The sequence below is a fragment of the Zootermopsis nevadensis genome, unplaced genomic scaffold (assembly GCF_977971745.1).
Source record: "Zootermopsis nevadensis isolate Lab colony 2312 unplaced genomic scaffold, Znev_1.0 Znev_ptg000016l, whole genome shotgun sequence".
Classification (NCBI taxonomy): Eukaryota; Metazoa; Arthropoda; class Insecta; order Blattodea; family Termopsidae; genus Zootermopsis; species Zootermopsis nevadensis.
This window is the reverse complement of record NW_028259148.1, coordinates 771,257-792,655: the sequence shown is the minus strand read 5'-3', so window position 1 is coordinate 792,655 and position 21,399 is coordinate 771,257. Positions and strand designations below refer to the sequence as shown.

At 39.3% G+C, this 21,399-nt stretch overlaps 3 protein-coding genes across 5 annotated transcripts; 1 reads left to right on the top strand and 2 right to left on the bottom strand.

Moving 5' to 3' along the window:
- Positions 1-77: 77 nt before the first annotated feature.
- Positions 78-12,451, bottom strand: LOC110828455 (uncharacterized). The gene is made up of 5 exons (XM_022061208.2): positions 11,234-12,451; positions 3,784-4,865; positions 2,609-2,734; positions 1,520-1,648; positions 78-1,041 (listed from the first exon to the last, which is right to left on the bottom strand). Exons 1-5 carry the CDS (start codon positions 11,447-11,449, stop codon positions 942-944), a joined length of 1,653 nt encoding a protein of 550 aa, XP_021916900.2. The 5' UTR covers positions 11,450-12,451; the 3' UTR covers positions 78-941.
- A 1,568-nt stretch (positions 12,452-14,019) lies between these two features.
- On the top strand, positions 14,020-17,912 carry LOC110828665 (cyclin-dependent kinase inhibitor 3). Of its 3 annotated transcripts, none has more exons than XR_015535270.1 (6): positions 14,020-14,165; positions 14,799-14,899; positions 15,333-15,555; positions 16,453-16,588; positions 16,710-16,856; positions 17,006-17,912. XR_015535270.1 is itself a non-coding variant. In XM_087349328.1 (5 exons), the coding sequence occupies exons 1-5, from the start codon at positions 14,101-14,103 to the stop codon at positions 16,788-16,790; spliced, it is 606 nt and encodes a 201-aa protein (XP_087205454.1). In that variant the 5' UTR covers positions 14,020-14,100; the 3' UTR covers positions 16,791-17,912. The 3 variants fall into 3 exon arrangements, 1 of the variants encoding a protein (XP_087205454.1); XR_015535269.1 differs by having other exon boundaries at positions 17,002-17,912; XM_087349328.1 differs by having other exon boundaries at positions 16,710-17,912.
- aph-1 (gamma-secretase subunit Aph-1) lies at positions 17,458-21,397 on the bottom strand. The gene is made up of 2 exons (XM_022061581.2): positions 20,829-21,397; positions 17,458-19,662 (listed from the first exon to the last, which is right to left on the bottom strand). The coding sequence occupies exons 1-2, from the start codon at positions 21,229-21,231 to the stop codon at positions 19,343-19,345; spliced, it is 723 nt and encodes a 240-aa protein (XP_021917273.1). The 5' UTR covers positions 21,232-21,397; the 3' UTR covers positions 17,458-19,342.
- Positions 21,398-21,399: the final 2 nt, after the last annotated feature.

Below are 21,399 nucleotides of genomic sequence, written 5' to 3'. Positions count from 1 at the left end.
GAATGTTACCGTTTGGCGATTTCGCAGTATTTTTCGGGCAAGCAGAAGGTGGAGATTTCGATTTGGTGGAGCGGACTCCTGTCCAAATAAAGAGTTGCATTAGTGATTCGCATTGTCATCATCTTTCCACTTCACGATCTGATTTCCACGACAGAATAAAGAACACAGCCGAACAGATCAGGATTGTAAAGTATTTTAAACATTTTATTGTTGAAGTCTTCACGAGTATTTACAAAAAAAAAATACATCAGTAGATACATATTCACACATTACCGTTTCATGTACATTATACAATGAATAATTGTCACTTGACATTGTCCCACTATACGCCACGTAGACGCTTGGGGGGAGAGGTATACAGCTCCTACTCATTCTTGACCTCGGCGCTAGATGGGGTGAGTGGTCAGCATCACGCCCCGGCCGACCTTTACCCCCGGGAAAGGAGTTTCTTGTATTCTATTTACTCACGTGATTCTTATCATTGCCTATATGTCGCAAGTTAAGTCATTTTTGATTTCTGATTTGCATGAGTTTCAAATGCTTTTCTTTTCTTAATATAATTAACCATTTTCTTAAGCTTCTGCGTTGATGTGAGTTTTACTGTCACAATATTTTGTTCTGATTTTGCTTTCCCGCGCTATTGGACCTGAACGAGGCTCGGTGTTTCTTGAGAATGGAATTGACGTTGTGTTATTCTGAAAGGGAATTCAAATTTTGCAGTTTGGTGTTCATATTAAAAATTTATCAGTCTCACTTGGAGCTCAGGGTTCCACAGAACAAAAATTTAGGAATAATACGTAAAAATAAATATTGAAAATATAAACAATTTAACAGCAGACAATATTCACACGGGGTGGGGGGGGGAGAAAGGAAATCTTAGGAACTGTCTTACTGGTTAGGCAGAAAGGAATTTGTTTTCTATATCACGTGACAACCATAATTTAAAAATACTGTGCAATTTGAACTTGTCGTAGAAATTCTTCTTCGATGGGATTTGCTGTGCAGTTGTTTTCATTATTTGGCGGACGGACCGCGTTGTACCTGAAACAGCAAAAGTTAAAATATATTTTTAATACTCACTCAGAAACACTGAACCATTCAAAGCAATTAAACTGAGAATTATATTACGATTTTTCCGACGAGAGAAAAACAAATATGTTGGCCCCTCTTTAAGAAACTTGCCGTGTATGCAGAGCTGCTTTATTATTCTGTATAATGTTTCAATTTAAAAATATTTGTTTTTGTATATTCTAGTTCACTTTATTGATCTCCTATGATAAAAATGTCAGTCACCATAAAACATTATTTTCAAGGAATGCGGCCTGTCCAAAACATCCAAGAAAAAATTACAGCTTTCATCTTTATACACTGTGCACTGTTTCCGAAACGTCGGTAGGATTCACTGCCGTGAGAACCTCAAACCCTACATATTTTCTTTTAAATGACGTGACATCTGATGCCCTGAGCAGTGATGTTTATTGACTTATTCTATAATTCATAATAAAATAGTTGGCGGGACCTGGTGAAGTCGCCTTTACAGAGCCTCCAGGGTAGAATGTCAACCATCTGATGCAATGAAGTAGATACTTCTGGGCTGACAAAATCTGGGGTACCAGCCCCAGAACCACGGGTTAAAAGCCTTCTATACCTGAAACATTAAATCGTAAGATATCATTCATTGGCGGATCTGGTGTAAGAACGACAATTCTTTGACCTTTTAATGTTGTTATGTGTCGCTACAGGTGTAGGTAAATGGGTTTCCATATAAATATGTTATTTTTATGCACATTTGCTAACCTAACCTAACCTAACCTAACCTAACATAACCTAACCTAACCTAACCTAACCGAAGGATTTTTTGACAGAAAATATCAGATTTACGTACAAAGTAAACAAGTTATGGCTTAGCATCTCACAGTTTGAGGGACCACCAAATACTGAAATTTCTTTCAACACCAATAATACATTTTAGCAGACTCATAAATCCAAAGATTCCATTCCTACTAAAGAAAATAGTGTTCATTTAAAAATTGAATGTAATTTCAAAGCAACTATGTTAAATTATTTCGCCATGAAAATGGGTGACCATGTAATTTTTCAAATACAAATCTTTAATGTTTATTAATAATTATTTCTGATTTTTTTAAAAAAAAATTAAGAGCCTGGTCATAGCTTAGAGCCTCTCAAAATCTTAATTCAGCCTTAATTCATGCCTTGGATCAAAATTTGATCAAATTCTAAAAGGAATGACTCAAAAATTGAAACACACGTGCTTAAAGTTCATCCCACTAATGTATAAATTTTGTCTACAACATTTCTCAGATTCCTGTATATTCAACAATATGCATATGATAGCCCATTTAGGTCCTCAGGTAAAATATTATGCCAGTCCTTGTGTGGCGTAGATGAAATGGGTATTTGCAACTGAAATTTATCAAGGAACTGCCACACAGAATGTAATCAACAATCCTAAACAAGTTTCAGAGTTTGAAGCACTTAGACTTTTGTTTTCTAAATTCTTTCTCTGACGACAATGAGCCTACGAACTCCGTAGTTTGTAAAACTACCGTACGCGCAGGCGCACATTGTGGTTGTCTGTTTGTCTCACCTGTCGTAGCAACAACGCTGCGCTGCTATCGAAGAGCTGCCTTGCGCCAACAAGGAGCGGATGCAATACGCGGCCCCTGGCTTGTACACGTCCAGTCGCTCCGCCTCCCCACTGACGTCACGCCACCTGCACGTCATGAGCGTATTATGAGAGTCACGGAGGTAAAACTCCACCACGCATTCTGCTTTTTTTGGCTCGAGATGGAATTGTTTAAAATTTACAATTCTGTGCGAAGAACGCAATATCTGAAGTCCTTCCATCTGTCGTTGATTGGTTCCGTGGCTAGATGTGTATTTAGGAATATCTCCCCCTCCCCCCCAGCCAGAATGAGAGACTTTGTTTCTGACACATGCGTGCCAACTTTACATTTTAATCTAAACCGCTCCTAAAACTCGGTATTGAGTCTGTTATCAAAATCTCACGTCTTCCACAGATGGGGAAAAGTTGTTCACAGCTAAAACATAAATTCTGGGTCGATTGACGTCAGAGATTTTAAAGTAGAATTGCGTTATTGCGTATCTGTCTGATTTTGTAAGGTTGGCAATGGACTCTCTTGTGGTACAAGCAACGTTAATCATTCCAATGGCCAAACCAGGCTTCAGACTATACCTGAGTCTTCTGTAATGTTTAAAGATTAACACAAATAATATTCCCTAACACAGCAAACGAAGCAAAACCTTACCTGGTCCCAGAGTTCTTGGAAAAACGTTTATTGAGATTGGGCCAAGGACGCGGGGTTGAACTCGACAAGGTTACGAGGGTCTTAATGCGCGATCCGACATTACGAAAAAGCAAACTCTCTTACTTTGGGAACAGCCAAATGCCTGTCAGAGATGAAGCCTCTGATTCAGGACCGAGGTTATGAAATGTGCTTCATGTTCAGAGCTATCGCCCACTTCGAGGGGCGGTGATGGATGAAAATAATTTTGAAGTCGAACCCGGTTCTTCTTGGTGAGAAGCCGGCGTTTGACCTGAGCTACGGCACAGCAAATTTAAATTATTCCTCAAGTTCTTTCTGGCCACGGAGTCCAGTGAGGATGTTTTTCCGTGGGTACAGTCTGTTCAAGAAAACCTCAACACTTTTATACTACCATATTTCTTTGTCATCGTTGCAGAGGTCTTCGTAATTCAAAATATCGCCGGTAATAAAATGCTGCCAACCTAAAAGCTTTTACCTGTAATATTTCCCTTGTGCCTGGTCCCATATTTTGTCGTCGTAGAATATCGCACTGGGGTAGTTACATGGACATGATGGCAGTGTTCCCAGGGGACCGAGGAAAGCCCTTCGGAGCTTGTCCTTGCATCTCATCCATTTTTCACATGGATCATCGTGTTCTTTGCTCGTTTCGCCAGAGTCACCACTCCCGCTGTGATCCGTGAGAACACCCAGGACCGTTTCCAGCGTTGTACCAACAGCAGCCTGCATTGGCCCAGGTTCTGAACTTTCACCTTTAGTAGATACATCCGTGTTTTCGTCTTCCTTCCTCAACTCCGTGGGATTGAACCAGACGGAAGATTCAACTACACCCGGAGCTTGAATCCCGTCATAATCGTACTGGTAATCCGTCATTGTCGCTTCGTCAGCACCGGATCTTATCGGGACCGGGATATTTCGCGCCCTACTGTTGTCAACAGGTGTTATGGCGCTTTGTGAACGTTCTGAAAATTTAAACGCTGTGTTACCACGAGAATTACTAATATTCTGACCAGTCTTTGTACCAGATGCTGCTGTTGCTTGACGAAAAGACATCTGAGACTGCGTAATACTGTCATCTAACTGGATTATATCTGATGACGTATTATTATCGTTCTTGATTGCTAATCGGGGCGAGACGCGTTGTGCAGAAGCGGAGTCCCCGAACACTGCCGGAGGATTTGAAGTTCCGTTTGTCAGCGTGGTAGTACTGTTGCCTGTCCAAAGTATCCTTGCGCCTCCGCCGCCAAGTAGTTCCAGGGTTCTGTTTCCGACCAGCAACTGTTTCTCCAAGTTTCGTCGAATGTGACTGTGTTGGGGCGAGGCGTCTCCGCGGTTTTGTCTCGATTTGTTGTGGCGATGTTTCCCTTGGCCTTTGCCCCTTCCACGGCCGTTATTCCGACGTCGTTGTTTGCTACGACGCGCGTCCTCGTCAGACATTGCCGTGCCTTTGACATGTGACCCTCTGCCTTTCTTCCTGCCGTGATGGGATGTTCTGTACTTAACTGGGCTACGGGATGTCTTCTGTCGAGATGACACGGGCATCTCAATGCTCCTGTTATCCTGTAAAACAATTCACACTTATTAGTCCATGGAGAAGATTCCTTCTCGAAAAGCTAAAGATCGATTAGCTAGTCGAGAAATGTCTCGCCTTATACGGAACCCAAATGTTTTATAGCGTTTTCACGAGATCCCGAACGTGAGCCAGATGCATCTAGTCCACAACTTCAGGCTTTATTCGTTTTAATATTATCCCTCGTCTGTCCCACATGAGTGCATCAATTCGTTACCCAGCGTTTAATCAAAAGATTACAGCGATATTACGCTGTATACTCGAGCCAAATCTCTCACGTAAACCGGCATTAGTTAGTCCGACTTCTGACGACTTTAAGAGTTGTTAGTTAGTGTCGTCTTAACGAGTAAGTTCTGGGTACCAAGTGAGATTACAGGTTCTCAAATGAGATGGCCCCGGTTACCGGATAGTCTGATTTATCAGTATCTATACGTCGACGTCACTACAGTACATTGAAATTGTCCGCAACATTCTTTGTCATTATCATATTTAATCTAAATCAACGCTATAACCTCTGTAGCTGAAACAGTTTAGTCAAATAAAACATGAATTCCCAGCCAACGAAGCGAAATTGTACGAAGTAGGTTTTTTTTTATTAAATTTCTGTCGGAGTTCTTCAGAATGTCCCCCCCCCCCAACCCCCGTTTTCTGTCTAAAAATGTTGACGTTAAAATACACAAAACAATAACTCTTGGTTATCTTTAATAAGAATCAACATAATTAGGATGTAGAATGATGACCGGGTGATTGTCAGATTAGGAGGAAAGGCGGCGACCTCTGGATCACGTGCCGGTATAAAGGAGACCGCCGACATTTTGGTTAGGTCGGTTTGAGCGTTTGCCTACTTCCTACCTCGATCCACGAATTCCAGAAACAGAAATTTGGGAGGATAAGGCAGAAGACATGGGTGAGACTCGAAGAACAAAAGATTTGGATACACAAAAAGTGACAGGTAATAGAGTAGCTTGTATTTTGAGAGATAAGAAACAATAGAAAATGCCCCAGGCACCGAGACAGTGACAAGAAATACAGACGAATAAAGATGGAGAATGAGAGAAATGGACAACAAAAAGAGATGAAGTGCAACTTCTTCTCTTTTCTGTGCAGCAGCTTTGATGATTGTGACGGAGGTGGATTTTGTGCGGGCAGCGATAGTCGACTGTCGGCGACTTGAAAGAGACGCAGCGCCACGCGGCGGGGCGTCTGCTAGTCACGCGGCAACTTAGTGGCTGCGTCCCAATGTCGGTACTTGAATCAGTTCAACGGCTCGCGGCGACATGTTGCAGAGCGCGGGGAACGGATGCCAATTAATGAAGCTCATCCAAACAACATTTAAGAATTCGGCCCGTACCGCGAAGAAAACACGACACTTCACCATTACGAAGATCAACTGGTTAACGCTGTTTAAGCTCTGATTTTCCTCGAGTCCTGTCAAGTGGTTAAGAATTCGGCCCGTACCGCGAAGAAAACACTACACTTCACCATTGCGAAGATCAACTGGTTAACGCTGTTTAAGGAAATAATAGCTGTTAGTTTAGTTAATGCACGTCTGTTTCAGAGCAGAGACCGGATTAAGATACTGAATTAAGGTGGCTTTGACCGTAATAACGCAAATAATATTGCAAAGCAGTTTTTTTTCCAAAATGTCGTCAGATTGTCTTTTTATTTAAATAGCTGGACAAACTTTCGGATATTTCAGAGCTACAAGAACATTCTAAGTGCTGGGTGGTATATGGCATACCAAATGGGGAAAATTCTTGTTTTGAAGTTAGCTGTCGTCTGGGACGTTGCGCCGCGTAGTTTCGGATAAAATTTTACGGACGTTTCAGAGAATCATCGGGTACGTAAGCGATGATGCATATTCTTTTAAACGTAAGCCCTAATCTCATAGCTGTTTGACAAAAGCTGTACAGAATCTTTAGATCTTTATGCATTGATATTTTTTTTTTATTCGGTGTTCCTCTCAAGAAGTCCCTTGCGGTCTCTGGGGCTAAAGGACCCTTTTTTATATAAATGGGCTTGCAGGCCTATAAAAGTACAAAGGAACTGAATATATGACTGGGCCGTCCGCTGTCATAACTCATAAGTAACTAGCTCTAATGGTTAGAAAGAGTGTGACGGAACGACGGACAAGCTGCCTGACTGGCCTCTTACAATACGCGACGGCGTCCCGTGGAAAACCTCACTTTATAAACAAAAGAGACCAGAATCAACATTCATTTTTATTACGTGTGGGGTTTCCTCTGGGGCGTGGGGTGGGATCCTGACAGCAGTTGCTTCAATGCGGTGGTTGTAAGCCCCGCCCCAAATTTTGAGCAGAAGTCGCTGGCTCAGGGTTGTCTTTCGGGTCTCGAAGATTTTATTAAGGCCGTCGCGAGCTCCGGTCATCTCATTCCTAGTTACGAGCAATTAAAATTTCCAAAAGTCTTGTTTTATAATTACGACCACTGAGTAGTCCTTCATGGCCAAATTCTGACCAGTTCACACACTCACAATTTGGCATCTACTTTAATATTATCCTCCCATCCAAATCTCTTAAGCGGGCTGGTCCCTTGATTCGCTTCGATTTTATCACCGAAATAAAACAGGCCTGTGCCAAACCAACGAAGATGGCCTCTTTAGAGGTCCTTGCTGCCTCCATCATCAGGGCGATGAGAACCTGACGTCTCGCGTACATTATTTATTATGTTATTATTATTATTATTATTATACTTTGTCCCTTGTGGCGTATAAAGTAAGTGGTTTCTAATAAGCTAATGAAGATTAAAGTTACTTGGGGCGTTGAATTAAAGAAACATTTGCAACATCGTTTTATAAAAACGTGTTCAATTATTTTATGGTTATGTTTAAAGTTGTAATTTGGTTTTTACGCTATTTGCATATAGCAGAAAGTTCGTTTTGTCGTGTAATTCACTGACAGACGTGTGTGCCCTGTTCTGAAAGAATTATTACTGACATGACACGAGGAACTTTTTTTTTTCCAACATTTAATTAATCATTAAGTTCAAACCTCCCTGCATTATATTCACGTTTGTTTTTCTTCTTTATAAATTAATCATGAATGACATGTGACGAGGATAAAAGCGCCGACTGACAAGAATTTATCGTGGAAGCATCATGACAGTTCTTTATCGCATGGGAGAGGCGGCCACTTGAAAATGGCTCTCTGCATTTCGCTGGTGATTTATAATACGTATAATAATAATTTTCGTAGAAACGACACGTTGTCCACTGCGAGGTTATTGGCGTCGGTAGAAAGTTAGGATGGTGCCAGATCTGAATGCGGTTAAGACGCAGAGAGTCTAAAGAAAATAGTCTAGTTGTGAATTAATAAAAGAGAAAATCTAGTACTTTCTGGATTTCCTGTGATTCTTAGAATAAACAGCGATTAAATCCTTAAACAGCGTTAACCAGTTGATCTTCGTAATGGTGAAGAGTTGTGTTTTCTTCGCGGTACGGACTGGATTCTTAAATGTTACGTAGACGAGTTTCGGCTTCAAATGGTTAACAGGTCGATCTTTTTAATGGTGAAGTCTTGTGTTTTCTTCGCGGTACGGGCTGTATTCTTAAATATTATTCACCTCGCGTTGCGCGAGTGCATCCGACACCAGAGTGTACGGAGGACAGAACTGTCAACGAGACTGATTTATTTTGTTTTTCTACGAATTATAAACTAATTCACTTGTTATTATACTTTGAGAGGATAAGTACGGCATGCTTAGGAAAGATGAGAAATACATACAACATTTCAATCGAACTACCTGAAGTAAATATGCTGCTATTTGGGAGACTTTACTTAGATGGGATAATATTAAAATAGATCAAGTTGCTCGGGATAGAGTTCTTAATAATATACTTGCGGCTTCAATAAGAGACGGGGTATTTTTTGAGTGGCTGAGCTACTTTCAGCTTCTCTGCTCAATGGCTTTAATACCCTGGCTTAGTTATTTGTCGTATTAAGTTTGCAGCTGATGTTAATAACAATAAATTATTTTATGAGTACGTAGAAAAGGGCGTACACGCATTGCTTATGATCTCTTTAGCTCAGGTACTAGGCGTTCTTTACTTGCATCGTGTTATAACGTAATGTCCGTCCGCCATATCATTCGACACTTTTACCTTACTGTAACAAATTTCTTGCAGACCTTTTAACAAAATATGAATACAATTAAACTTTTCTTTCAATATATGCCATTTGATAATCTCGAACGAAAATTAATGGAATCGTGAGATAATGTTTATTTTAGAAATACTAATTCTTTGTTTTGCATCATTCGGAAAACGTGGGGATGTGCTCCTAATGCAATAGTCAGTTTACGGCAATGACGACTCTGGTAGCAAGAATGCAGACGAGGCTATGGTGGCACCTATTGCGGGGTCTGGCGAAGTCTCGTATAAGTTGACCGAGATTTCAGAGGCGTGTGCTGCCTCCATCATAAGGGCGATGAATTATCGCTCTTAAGTGTCACAGTTTTCATCTCAGGTTTGTAGGGATGATGAGCATTTATTTTTAATGTTAAGATGGAGGAATTCTGTTTCGACATTCAACTCTTGAGTTCGTCTAAAACATGAACATCGGGGTCTTGCAAATTTTGGGATCAAAGTGTCAAAAGTCAAAGGAATGCCACAAATACGGCTTTGTGTTAAAATGACGTACACAAATAATTACCACTTTAAAGCTTTTGAGAGTTCTTAAGAAGCCGTTCGGCTATTTTTAGTGCATCGAGGGCAATGTTATGAAATATAGTACAGTGCTCCTGATTCTTCGAGAAGTCACGCGAGATTTATGGGAGAGAATATTTCGGAAGTTGGAACTAAGAACAAATGAGTTGTTCAAGAAATTTTTTGAAGATGGCTGGCCCTGATGACGGAGGCAGCAGGCACCTCTTAAACGTCGGTAAATTTTTACCAGACTACACGGCGCAACAACCCAGAAGACCGCCATCTACGTAATTTTATTTTGAAAGCGATTACGTTGAAGACCGAGAAAATGGAAAAGAAGGACAATCTGAAGTTAAAATAAGTGAGGAGACGTGGTGGGTTGATGTGTTTTTTCGGGTTCTGATTCAAGGCGAATGGACGTCATAATACCGCGGATGTGCCATTCGCGGCCTCTGATTGGAAGTTGCCTCGCCCGTGGGGCCATAAGCTGCAGCGGAGTGAGGTCTATATTCGACGGGGAAAAAATTTTGTGTCTGCGAGCAGAAGTACTGTCCACAGATCACGAGAAAATCCCTGTAAGGGGAAGTCGTTTCCGGTCGGTGCGGGGGGAATGTTTACTGCCTGGTGGACTAGAGGGCTGCTATTGGTGGGAAGTGTGATACGTCAGAGTTTTACGCTACTACACAGACTGGAAACATCAAGCAGTTGAGACCAGCGTGTAGTGAGTGCACCTCTAATGTGTTGCGATAATATTCTAGATTAAATCGCTGTGCCTCTGTGAGGTAATCTTAAAGCTGTACCCATTAGAACACATGAAAGCCTGTCGTCTGTTGTTCGTTCAGTGGTTGTGGAACGAATGCTTTTAGGATGGGTCGTCACTCACCGCGAAATCTTGCGCATGCGCGTATATCGAATTCCTAGCAGGGATTTTCTCCTGATCTGTGGACTGTGCGCGGTGGCCCTGTGACAATTTATGTTTTTGTTTAGAGTACCGTTTTCTTTTTTGTTGTTGTTGTTGTTGTGCAAGAGCGGTTGTTCGCCCCTCGCGCAGGTTTTACTGAATGGAGTGGCGGGGAGGGGAGGGGCGAAGGGATGGTGCACCTGGTCGACTCCCTGTGTTACTCCGCAGCAATAGACGGCAGATTGGATGGAAAAGACCCACTAATTGAGATCAAAGGAACACCGCCAACTGCGCCCTGGGGCTCCACCATTATTATCTGGCAATGTCGTACTTTTGTTAGGTCTTCAGCGCTACTCACTCTAGGAATATTGTATTTTTCTTTAACTTTTATCGTGAAATGACAATTGGGTACGTGGTTTCTGCTGGCATTAACAATCGACGCTGTACAAAATGAGAATGTTCTCCCAGTCTTTTTGTGCGATTGTTAAAGTCATTTCTCGAATCCATCTACAGAGAACGCTAGTGAAGTGGTTTTAGAATGGGAACCATTATATAACAATGAGTCATTTTGTGAAAGTATTTCCTAATTATGAACAATTATGTTGAGAAGCTAATAGTAGTTAACCTATTCATGTTTGTTTCGGAAGTTCTCATCTTACCACAGCCAGAGGCATGAGATAAGGCTAAAATACGTCAGACAGTTTTGTTTATTGATCTCTAAGGAAACAGAAACAAAGCCCGAGGACGTATGATAGGTTATGTACAGAAAGCTAATTATCAAGGGTTTGTACCTACTTGTCGTAACCTTCCCTCGTGGATTGCGTCAAATCCCGTATGATTTGTTCCAGAGGTAATATTTTGTGACGGTGATGCAATCGTAGCGTTGACGTCATGTCCACAACACGTCACCAACAACAATCCAGTTGCAAATAGGATTGGTCCCAGTCTTCGGAATCCATCCAACAGCCCAGATACTGCCCACGGCAGCTTGGATTCTTCTCTTATCGGCATATTGTAGTTTAAAATTCTTACACATGAACGGCTTTGCTGTTTGTGCCGAGTTCGAACGGAATTCGAAATTAAAAAGCATTTGAGGGGACATGGATGAGTGGTGGATAGTGTGATGGTTCAGTGTTACGGAGATAGAATCACAAATGTCATGCAAGTTCTTAACTTGTGTTATTTGTGCGTGTCTAAAGAAAATAATGGCACAAATTGTTTTCCCAATTATTTGTTATAACCAGGATCTGGTTCTGGTATGAGACTTCATGTTACCTTATTTTCGACCTTCAAAACTTTGCTTAGTCCCTCTGTAAATTTCCGCATCTTTGTAACATACGTGTAGCTACAATTTACGGTTACATTTATGTGGTAAAACAAAGTATTTGTAATGCTACGTGAAATGTGCAATACAGTTTCGTATATATTTTCACACTTTACTATGTATCATTGCCGCTCACTTAAAATGATCGTACCTGTAATTTTCATGTTCTAAATATCCGATTTTATAGCAGTCAAATTTAATTCTACGCGGGCCATTCCATTTACATATTTATTACGTGCTGACACAAACTGTGTTGTTTTGTGGTCATTTTTCTCGCCACTCGTAGCAAATAAAAAAAACTGATACGTACGAAAGTTTGTAGAACTTACACGCACACACGCACCCGAGACCGATTTGTCTGCCGTACAGCACGCACTTCCGACTAAGAGTGGCGCAGTGCGTGTCAGAGAAAGAGAGGAACAAGGAACCCCCCCCCCTCCCTCGCTCTCGACCATCAATCCTATTGCTTATTCTTCTTCTTCTTCTTCTTCCCCATCGTCTATTATAGGATCCTCTCACTCTGAACTCCATCCCTTTGAAGTCTGCCGCTCGCTCCTGCATTATGGAATGGTACGAGCTTGGCTTTACAACTGCTCAACATCTAGACATTGGCCCCGTCACACGATGCTCAGACGGAGGGAACAAGGCGAAGTGGCCACTTGTTATCCGTTCATCTCCACCCACGTTTGTGTGAAATTTCTAAGACATGAAAGGGGTATTGGCAAGTAATTCTTGACAAAATGTCTGTTGTCTAACTTGCTAGCTGCTAGCGAGAGACCGAACGAAATTTGTTAGCAGTGGTCGGCCTTCTTCTAGGTCCGGTGTAAGATTACCTGTGTAACAAGCAACGCTCCTGGTAAGAAAAAGCAGATTTATTCACAACAGGCGTAAATCAAAAGGATTTCCGACGTTGTGTCACGTCACTTTCTTAATCTCAACTCTACGTCGTTTTGCTGTAAGATTGTGACACACGAAATATCTGTGATGTGCCGCTTGTCGTCTTTGTAATAGGCGATATTTTTTTGGTCTCTCTGTAGTCTGCTACAGCCAGACCGACGTTTCGGAGGTGCTTACTGCCGTCGTCATTAGGATGCAACGTACCAGAAGACTGTCATTTTTGCATTCGTCGCCTTGAGAACCCGAAATATCATCAAGATTTCCATTCTGGAAACCTTCACAGCAGAAATTTGTATCCTCCCCCCCCCGGACAGATGCAGTGTCACTCATTACCCCCCCTTATTCTCCCGAACTCAGCTGTGAAGGGTTAACAAGTAGAAACATTGAGATCCGCATAGAACTTGTAATAAGCTGGTTTTACATCACGACTTTTAAATACCAGAGTCTTCGTTAGTTACAAATTGGAAAGGAGAAGTGTTCCACTAATCGCCTGGAGGAACAGAGTAATACCACGAAACCATAACATGACAAGGTGAACGCATTGCACGAACCAACTATCTGGTAGGCTACTTGAAGAAATTCCATTCTTGTAACTTCCAGATCTAAGGAAGCAGGAGTTACAGGAAAATGGAGATCTGTTTATATATTTATTGAGTTCTTATCGGAAACTGATTGTTGACGCAACAGCATAATTCAAAGAGCCTTGACTTTGTATTACAAAGTGATTGTTAAATGCAAGGTACTTTTGTTGGGCTTAGCGATAAAAACATGTTTAATTACTACTTTAGAATTTATTACTGACGGATAATTTTTTAGTAATCACATATTCAGGAGCTTCACAATTTGTACTCCTGGCATATTATTGCATAGAGACATTAATCTAGCATAGTGACTGGTTACGAATTGGAAGACCAGGGTTCGTTTCCTCTCAGAGACAGGAATTCTTCTCTTCAAATCGATTTTTAAGCCCAACCATATAGGGAGAGCAGCCGGAACTTAACCTCAATCTAGTGCCCAGAATGATACGTGGAGCTATATTTTTCCCCCCATAAGTCTGCTTAATTAAGAGCAGAGATGGCTTTAATTTTATTTAGGACTGTCAGGGTGATTAAACATGGGTGAATCTATACGTGCTCGACATTAAACTACTACTTATTGCACGTTGCCATTGATTAGCAACAAGAGTATTAGATTTGTATTTTTCTTTTTAATAGATTTTCCTGTTTTCATGACTTATGACCGAGTTTGATTAATCTAACCTCGTCATGCGAGATTTGAAGTTCCCACTAATGTCCTCAACATGAGTATAGTTCTACTCTATACTGAATTCGATTACCTTTGTCCGTCCAGTGGCATCGTCGCGGGAGGTTCTTATTATAATCACATGTTGGTATACCTCATCGTATTTGTAACTCCGGTGTGAGGTATTAAATCATACATAATGCTTGATTCCGACGAAGAACGGTTTACATACTGTCAAGATGCAGGACCACTGAAGCTTGATTGGCAAGTATCCGAACGTAATTTGTAAATAGTCTTAATGTAACAGCTGTCTAACATTTTTTAATCGACGTCAAGTTCTCAAATAATCCATTGCTAGAAATGCGTGCATGACACTAGAATGCTTTAAGAATCACGTAGCACTGAAAGGTTCTAACTATGGGGCATTATATTCAGTATTGCTTGTTTTCTGAACTTCGCCTGTCGTTTAATATTTTAAACAAGGCACTCCGTTTCGGTAGCTGCCCTTGCTTCCGTCCTCAGGTGAAAATCCTATTCTGGCAGGTCTGATAGAACGGGTTAATCCAATGCTAATCCAGTGATTAGCCCCCCTTTCTGATGACAGAGACAGATCAGTCTCTGATACATTATGGTTTGTAACAAATAATCACGATGATGGACATTATCCAAAGCAATAGTCAAGTTAGTTGCAATGCTGCTGTCAGAATGCTTATGTCTTATTTTTTTATGTTCAGCAAGTAAAGTAAAATTTCAGTAAAACCATAGTTGTGACTCACTTTCTGCCCTCTGTAGTCTTAGACTGAAATATGCTGCCCCTGGAGCATTATCTGTAATTTCCACCTACAAATTATCATAGCGATAGACGCATTCTAATACGTGTACTTTTTACTTCTATAGGATGCAGTTTTCTATTGCAGGCCATGAATATTCTATTGCTGTTGGTGAACTTCCTGGCAGGAAATATAAGCATTGTTGGAGGAATTTACAAAATGATTTAGGTATGACAGTGGGTTCGTGCATAGATGGTCATAGGATAAAATCCTACTTAGATCTTTTTTTAAAATTTCATACATAAATAGTGGTGTGACCTTGTGAACATGTAAACAAAAATTTTGCTTCCAGTACAGGAACGTTCTTGACTAGCTGTGCAACTGTTAGATTCTCAAGGATGATTCAGCTACATGAAGTTATAACATACGGTGAACAGAGACAAACTAATTCAGGATTTGAAATAGAATGTGTGATAATATCTGTATTTTGAAGTTTACGCTGTTCATCCTAAGAAAAGTAATGGTTTGTTTATATTGGTGAATATAATATTAACTTTTTAAAGTAATTTTTGCCTGGGTTTTTTTTATTTTCTTATGTGATCAGGCTATTATTTTTGGTGAAAGAAAATGTGGCTTAAAGAGTGGGCACTTCTTTCTTCAGCTGACCTGAAAGCTGCTGGCATTAGTCACATATACTGTCTGTGCAGACATGAGGACCTTGTGAGGTACAGAGTACCACGTTTACTTCAGGATTACACCAGTCATGGCTTCAGCCTTCACCATTATCCTGTTCATGATGGCGGTATACCAGATATCGACCAGCTGATGATGATACTCAAAGACATTAAAACTGTTTTAGAACGTGGAAATAAGGCATTTATTCAGTTAGTAGTTTAATTTTTTATGCATGATGGAGTTAATTGGGTAACTGCTTACAGATTATTGTCTGAAAGAGAGGAGTGGGAGGCGCCTCGTGTGGTAGTGAATTGAAATGTATGGATGGATTGATGTAACTTCCAGTTATGCATTAGTTTTTTGCACTAAGTGCAAATAATGCATAAATGTTAAGGGATATAAATAAGCACTTGCAGTTGACGCCGAGTTTTTTGGTTCCGTCGTTTGTTTATCGACACTAGACACTTGTTAGTAGCTCATACTAATAGACTTGCTATATAGATATGAAGATTTGTCAAATTTATAAACATGACTGAATCAGGAAACATTCACAATAAGATGATAAAAACTTTGAAGAAAGAATAGGGTTCCTCGAGAGCCATGATAGCTGCAAAACCTCTTTTTCTCATAGATGCGATGAGAAAAATTCCTTGACTTTTAAAAATTTATTAGCAGCTTTTAAGATGTAAGATTTCAGGTTTTCACGGCGGTGAGTATGAAGATTTCTGTCTTCTGGGTTGTTGCGCTGTGTAGTCTGGTCGATGTTAACCAACGTTACGGAGGCAGTATGACCTCTGAAACGTTGGTTAACATCGACCAGACTACACAGCGCAACAACCCAGAAGACAGAAATCTTCAGTTTTTAAGATCTTGAATTCCCCACTTAAAATCACAGGAATGGACATCTAAGCCATACACAATTTATTTTAACATTTCCTCCAGCTTGAGAAACAACACATGGAATATGTACCTTCCACTGAACACGGAAGAATTGATTTTATAGGATATTCTGTATAACAATGGGCACACGTTAAAGCAGACGTGTAATTACAGCCACCATTTTGTATAAATGACATTGATACAATTGTTATTGTTGACTTCCACAGCTGTTTTGGTGGATTAGGAAGTAGTTGTGTGGTCACCACATGCCTTGCCATGTACTGTGATGAAACACTTACATCGTCTGATACCATCAGCACCATTAGAACGTTAAGAGGTCCAAGAGCGGTCCAAACTGTTAAGGTATAAAATAATTTTACTTTTGTTCTTATACTTGCAGAAAGTACCACATTTTTCATAGAAACTTGTAATTATGAAAATAAGCATATTTACAAAGGCGTTTGTGTGTGTGGTACCTTTACAGCAATATAATTTCATCAATGACTTCAAGGAACTTCGAAGAGAGCACATCACTTTAAATCTAGCGCGAAGATTATCAAGATAGCAACAGAGCAAGAGTTACTGGTCCGCAGTGTATTACATTTCTTAATGAAATGTAAAAATTATATAGGTAAATAATTATTTCATTTCAGAATAATACTAAATCTGCTTTAGAAAATTATTAAATAACAGTGAATTTTGAAATGCAGAAGGTGGCTTTAATTTGTGGTGTTTTTCTTTTCTTTTAACTTCTCTGAGTAATTGGCTGCTTTCAGACAGACACAGCATCAAGAAACCAAAATGTAGGAAGCTAAAGATGGCGGATTGCTTGTTAAAGTATTAATTCCATGAAGCAGTCCTTCTTGAGAAGCTAACAGTACTCAGTCACAAAACTCCCAACATTTCACGGAACCTGAAGGTTCTATATGTCGCCGTCAGTGGGCTAGTGGTTAGCGTGCTCGCCGCTGGACCCAAGGTTCACTGGCTCAAACCTGGCCGAGGCCGATGAATTTTAAAGGGTGATAAAAATCTGTAGCACATACAGAAAATGAACTAAATCACAAAGGGTTTTTGTAGCTAATGTCCACATTTCAATTCTGTAGAAAATTAAACTTCCTATGGATAACGTATGAAATGGGAAGTTGTGTGCAAAAAGTCAACACCTTTTGTGATTGCTTTTCAAAATGAGGTTTGCTACCATTTTACATATTATTCTTAATAAAGTTGTCACATTGACTGTTGATTTCAAGATACAGTTTTAATCATAAAATACTGAATAAATATTACAGTAATTGCTTGTAGATGTCAATATTTCTCATAAAAGCATTTATAAGTTTTCAGATACCAACATAAGTCATGGTTTGGTGAGAAGATTGTCTTTGGTAACATTGGATTTAAGCGAGAAGAATTTATTATACTTAGTTGCAGTGAAAGCTTCAGATCATTTATTGTTATTGTTATTATTTTATCAACAAATGCATGGATTCAGTAAGAGGAATGTATCTGTCATAATCACAAAAGATAATTACCTTTGTATCGTTATGTGTGCTATTGCCAGAATAATATTATCAATGTTATGTATAAAATGTATTGAAAGTATGCACATTTTTTCCTGTGCTCACATTATCAAATATTTGATTACTTGCAAGGTGAATGAACATTAAATAAAAATCACTTGTTTACAATATGAAGTGATTGTCATTTGTAAGTTAATATATGCCACTTAGATGTATGAACTTGTGGGAAATTTTTTGTTGCACTGTTAGTCATGGTAATGTCTTTTTGTGCTGTAAAGGGAACTTAATATACAAGCATGCCATCTGCCTACATTTACAATCAGCCTGGCTTGTTTCTGAAAATTATATTTACCACAGCTGCTCATCAACCGTATTGTTTTTATGTACAATCGAAAGCTGTCTGTACTTCAAAGTTGGAATATAAGTGACTTGGGACACTGCACAAAAAAAAACAGGTCCCATTCAATTTTGTAGAAGCAGTATGAAAATTTTGGTTCTCACAGCGGTGAAAATGTTGGTCTTCTGGGTTGTGACGCCACGTGGATTTTTACATAGATACGAGCACACAATGACGTTACAACGCAGAATACGAACTTCATAAATACTTGATCTTATACAATAAATTTTCATGTAACTTTGAATTACCAAAAATTCTGTGAACACAGCACTGACATTTGCAATTCAGATTTACTGTTCTTCACTGATTATCATCTACCTGACATATACATTACGCCTATTTATCATACACTAAGAGGTTTTCCAATTTTATTTTCATTAAAACAGTCATTACATATGCAAAAAAATAAATAAAATTCAGTGATGTCTATGAACACAAATATCTGGCTACTCTGGAATATGGTTCAAATTTGCACATCCATAGAATACAAATCAGCAATATTTGGTACTGAAACTTGCACACAATTAATGTTTGGAGTTGTGGCTTTGCTTCTGAAGTACATATCTTAATGGTGCATCATCCATCAGACTAAATCTGTATGTTTGAATGTATATTTTACTACGCTACCCAAGAGAAATATTCTTATATCAATGCTCCATTGATGTGTAAGTTACATAAAATGGGAAATTATAAAGATATAGTATTGGGGGTAACACTTAATCTTTGTGTAAGAGAACTGCATTTAACTGCAGTTAAATTGTTTTTCTTTAATCATGTTTACAGAATCTAAAATCCTTATTCAAACAGATACAAAATATATTTTAATTAACATCATACTCTGACTACAGTATGTCACCTACACCTTTTAAATATCTATGTTGCCCCCTACTCACAAAATCTGTTTTAAACTGCCTGCCCCATTACTCTCATATAGCGATTAACCAACCTCAGAAAAAAAACTATGCCAATTTACTAAAATTATAAGACAGAGCTTCTGCACATACAATAAACAATGGTGATTTTTTCACAATTCTGTATTCTGTCTCTCCGACAAAGATAAGGTTGGTGAAACATGCTTGTACAAAATTACATTAAAGTTGGGTGGAATAATAATTGTCTTTCTTCTTGAAGAAAGTCTATTAATAATACATTTTCATGTAAATAAATTACACACAGATTTATGGCATAGTTTTAGAGTTTCATTCAATGGAATTTCAGGCTTGCAACAAAACTGTAGAATGTACCACCAGCTGCATAGTAAGCCATACATCCTGTAGCCACCATAATGCAGTATCCTGGCAGAAGTGACGCCACATACAGTTCATCCTGATTGAACAATGTTAAACATGAAACTATCATGTGAGTACCGAGTACCCATGCAATATATATATAGTTCCTGTTATCCATTGCAGAAAAAAATATAACACTCCAGAATGTGTGAAGCAGGATGAAGCAAAGAGCGGTGGCCGCTGAAGTAAGGAAAAACAGATCAGACCCATCCTTAAGACCCATTGTTGCAGGACCTGTAATAATACCAAATTTATGGCATAAAGTGGTTCGCATCCTTCGCACAGATACATTGTAAATGTACCTGGATATCATTTTTTGGGGGCGTGACCTTTGGAATATTACTTATGAGTGAAATATAATAATAGTTATCTGTGTTTTGAGTTCCATGTGAAATGCACTTCATGGTTTACTTAATGACGTTACCAAAGGCTGAAATTTTTGGTGTCAGATGGTAGGATGATTAATTGTGAAGGATGTGGAAGGGTTGCACGCTAATTTAAGATACTATCCTGGCACTTTACTGGAATGGTGAGGAAAATCGTGAAAAACATAAAGATAGCCAGCCTTCGAGCTAAGAGATGAACTTGAGAGTCCTGAACACAAGACAGGCGTACTAACCGCTTGACATCAATGTTCCGTTTATCTTTTTAAAGATCAGGATATGCTAAGCTGTCAACCCCTTGCACAGGAAGTTTGAATGCCCTCACACTCATTAAAGATACAACTCTGGGCCTTTTCATTCTGCCGTTTTGTAACGCTGCCCTTGTCACAAATATAAAAGTGTATGTTAATAAAAGCTAGTTACAGCTGGTGCTTGTCAGATCTCTGCTGACATTGCTACTAATCTTTCTTAATTCTTGTGGATTACCTGCAAGTAATTTAATCCCCCTTAAACAAGAGTAATGAGTCATGCACAGTTATAAATTTTGACTATTTGGCCATACCTATTGGATTCTCTGTCTCCTGTACTGTAAACACCACACATTTTCATACTCCACATATGGGAATATAATGTAGGATATTTATGAAAATATTACTATACTTAGTAAGAACCATCATCAATAAAACTGAGGTAACTTTAAATGGTACTCATGTAAAATTATGCTGAGAATATTCTTTTGTCTGTTCAGAAATTGAGTGAGATTCAAAACTCATCAATGACTGGTAACCTTCAACCAAAGCTGCCATCCTTCAATAATCATAAGAATTGATTTCACCATAATAAACTATAAGAAGTATGATTCGTCATCACAAAAGGAATAGGGATGACATAGTGGATAAGCTAGATGGGGGTGGACACTTGGCAGAGGAACTCACTGCAGATACAATTTAACTCTGTGGTACTTGCTCCTCTAAGGAATAGGTGATTTATGATATGAATACGAAAGCTGTAACTCACCTACAGCATCAGCTAGTACATTGACTAAGGAGAAAGCTCCACTGATGATTCCAAACCCCAATCCTGCCACATATGCAAGGATATGTTTGTTACCAGTAATTTGTTCAGAGTTATCTGTAACTTTCTTAAGGCCACTTTCAGCTTTCCTGAGAAGCTTGTAAATTAGAAATCTGAAAATTTCTTGCAGAAGTACTGAAAATACAAGGCCAAATACAAGTTTATTTCTTAATGGCACCACAATAAACCACAGAAGTGATGACAATAAAAACGAAAGAAGCCAGAAGAAGGCACCAGCAATTAAAATAATTATTCTGATTGGGTCTTTGGCTATTGTAAACGCAAACATTGCCAGTGGGGGCCCAAATGCCAAGAATGTACAACCAAAGAATTCCATTATCGTCATTGTTGCAAAATCTTGTTCCCACTTTATAAACTTTAACCAGTACTCAGCTATAAAGTATCAGTCTCTTCAACACAACTTTCTTTATCTCTTCTCCGGTGACACACAATTAAAGGAATATAATAATTCAATATATACCGGTTATATCGTGTTGGCAGACCTGTATAGTGG

What these genes read in the sequence shown, in the direction of transcription:
- LOC110828455 (XM_022061208.2), bottom strand. Translation starts at nt 11,449, where the DNA reads ATGCCGATAAGAGAAGAATCCAAGCTGCCGTGGGCAGTATCTGGGCTG. An exon ending in CAGCGTTGTTGCTACGACAG is followed by an intron (nt 1,649 to 2,608) that starts GTGAGACAAACA and finishes TTAATGTTTCAG; the next exon opens with GTATAGAAGGCTTTTAACCC. An exon ending in TGTAAAGGCGACTTCACCAG is followed by an intron (nt 1,042 to 1,519) that starts GTCCCGCCAACT and finishes TTGCTGTTTCAG; the next exon opens with GTACAACGCGGTCCGTCCGC.
- aph-1 (XM_022061581.2), bottom strand. Translation starts at nt 21,231, where the DNA reads ATGACGATAATGGAATTCTTTGGTTGTACATTCTTGGCATTTGGGCCC. An exon ending in TGTACTAGCTGATGCTGTAG is followed by an intron (nt 19,663 to 20,828) that starts GTGAGTTACAGC and finishes GTATTATTACAG; the next exon opens with GTCCTGCAACAATGGGTCTT.
- LOC110828665 (XM_087349328.1), top strand. Translation starts at nt 14,101, where the DNA reads ATGCTTGATTCCGACGAAGAACGGTTTACATACTGTCAAGATGCAGGA. An exon ending in GGAAATAAGGCATTTATTCA is followed by an intron (nt 15,556 to 16,452) that starts GTTAGTAGTTTA and finishes TGACTTCCACAG; the next exon opens with CTGTTTTGGTGGATTAGGAA. An exon ending in GAGCGGTCCAAACTGTTAAG is followed by an intron (nt 16,589 to 16,709) that starts GTATAAAATAAT and finishes GTACCTTTACAG; the next exon opens with CAATATAATTTCATCAATGA.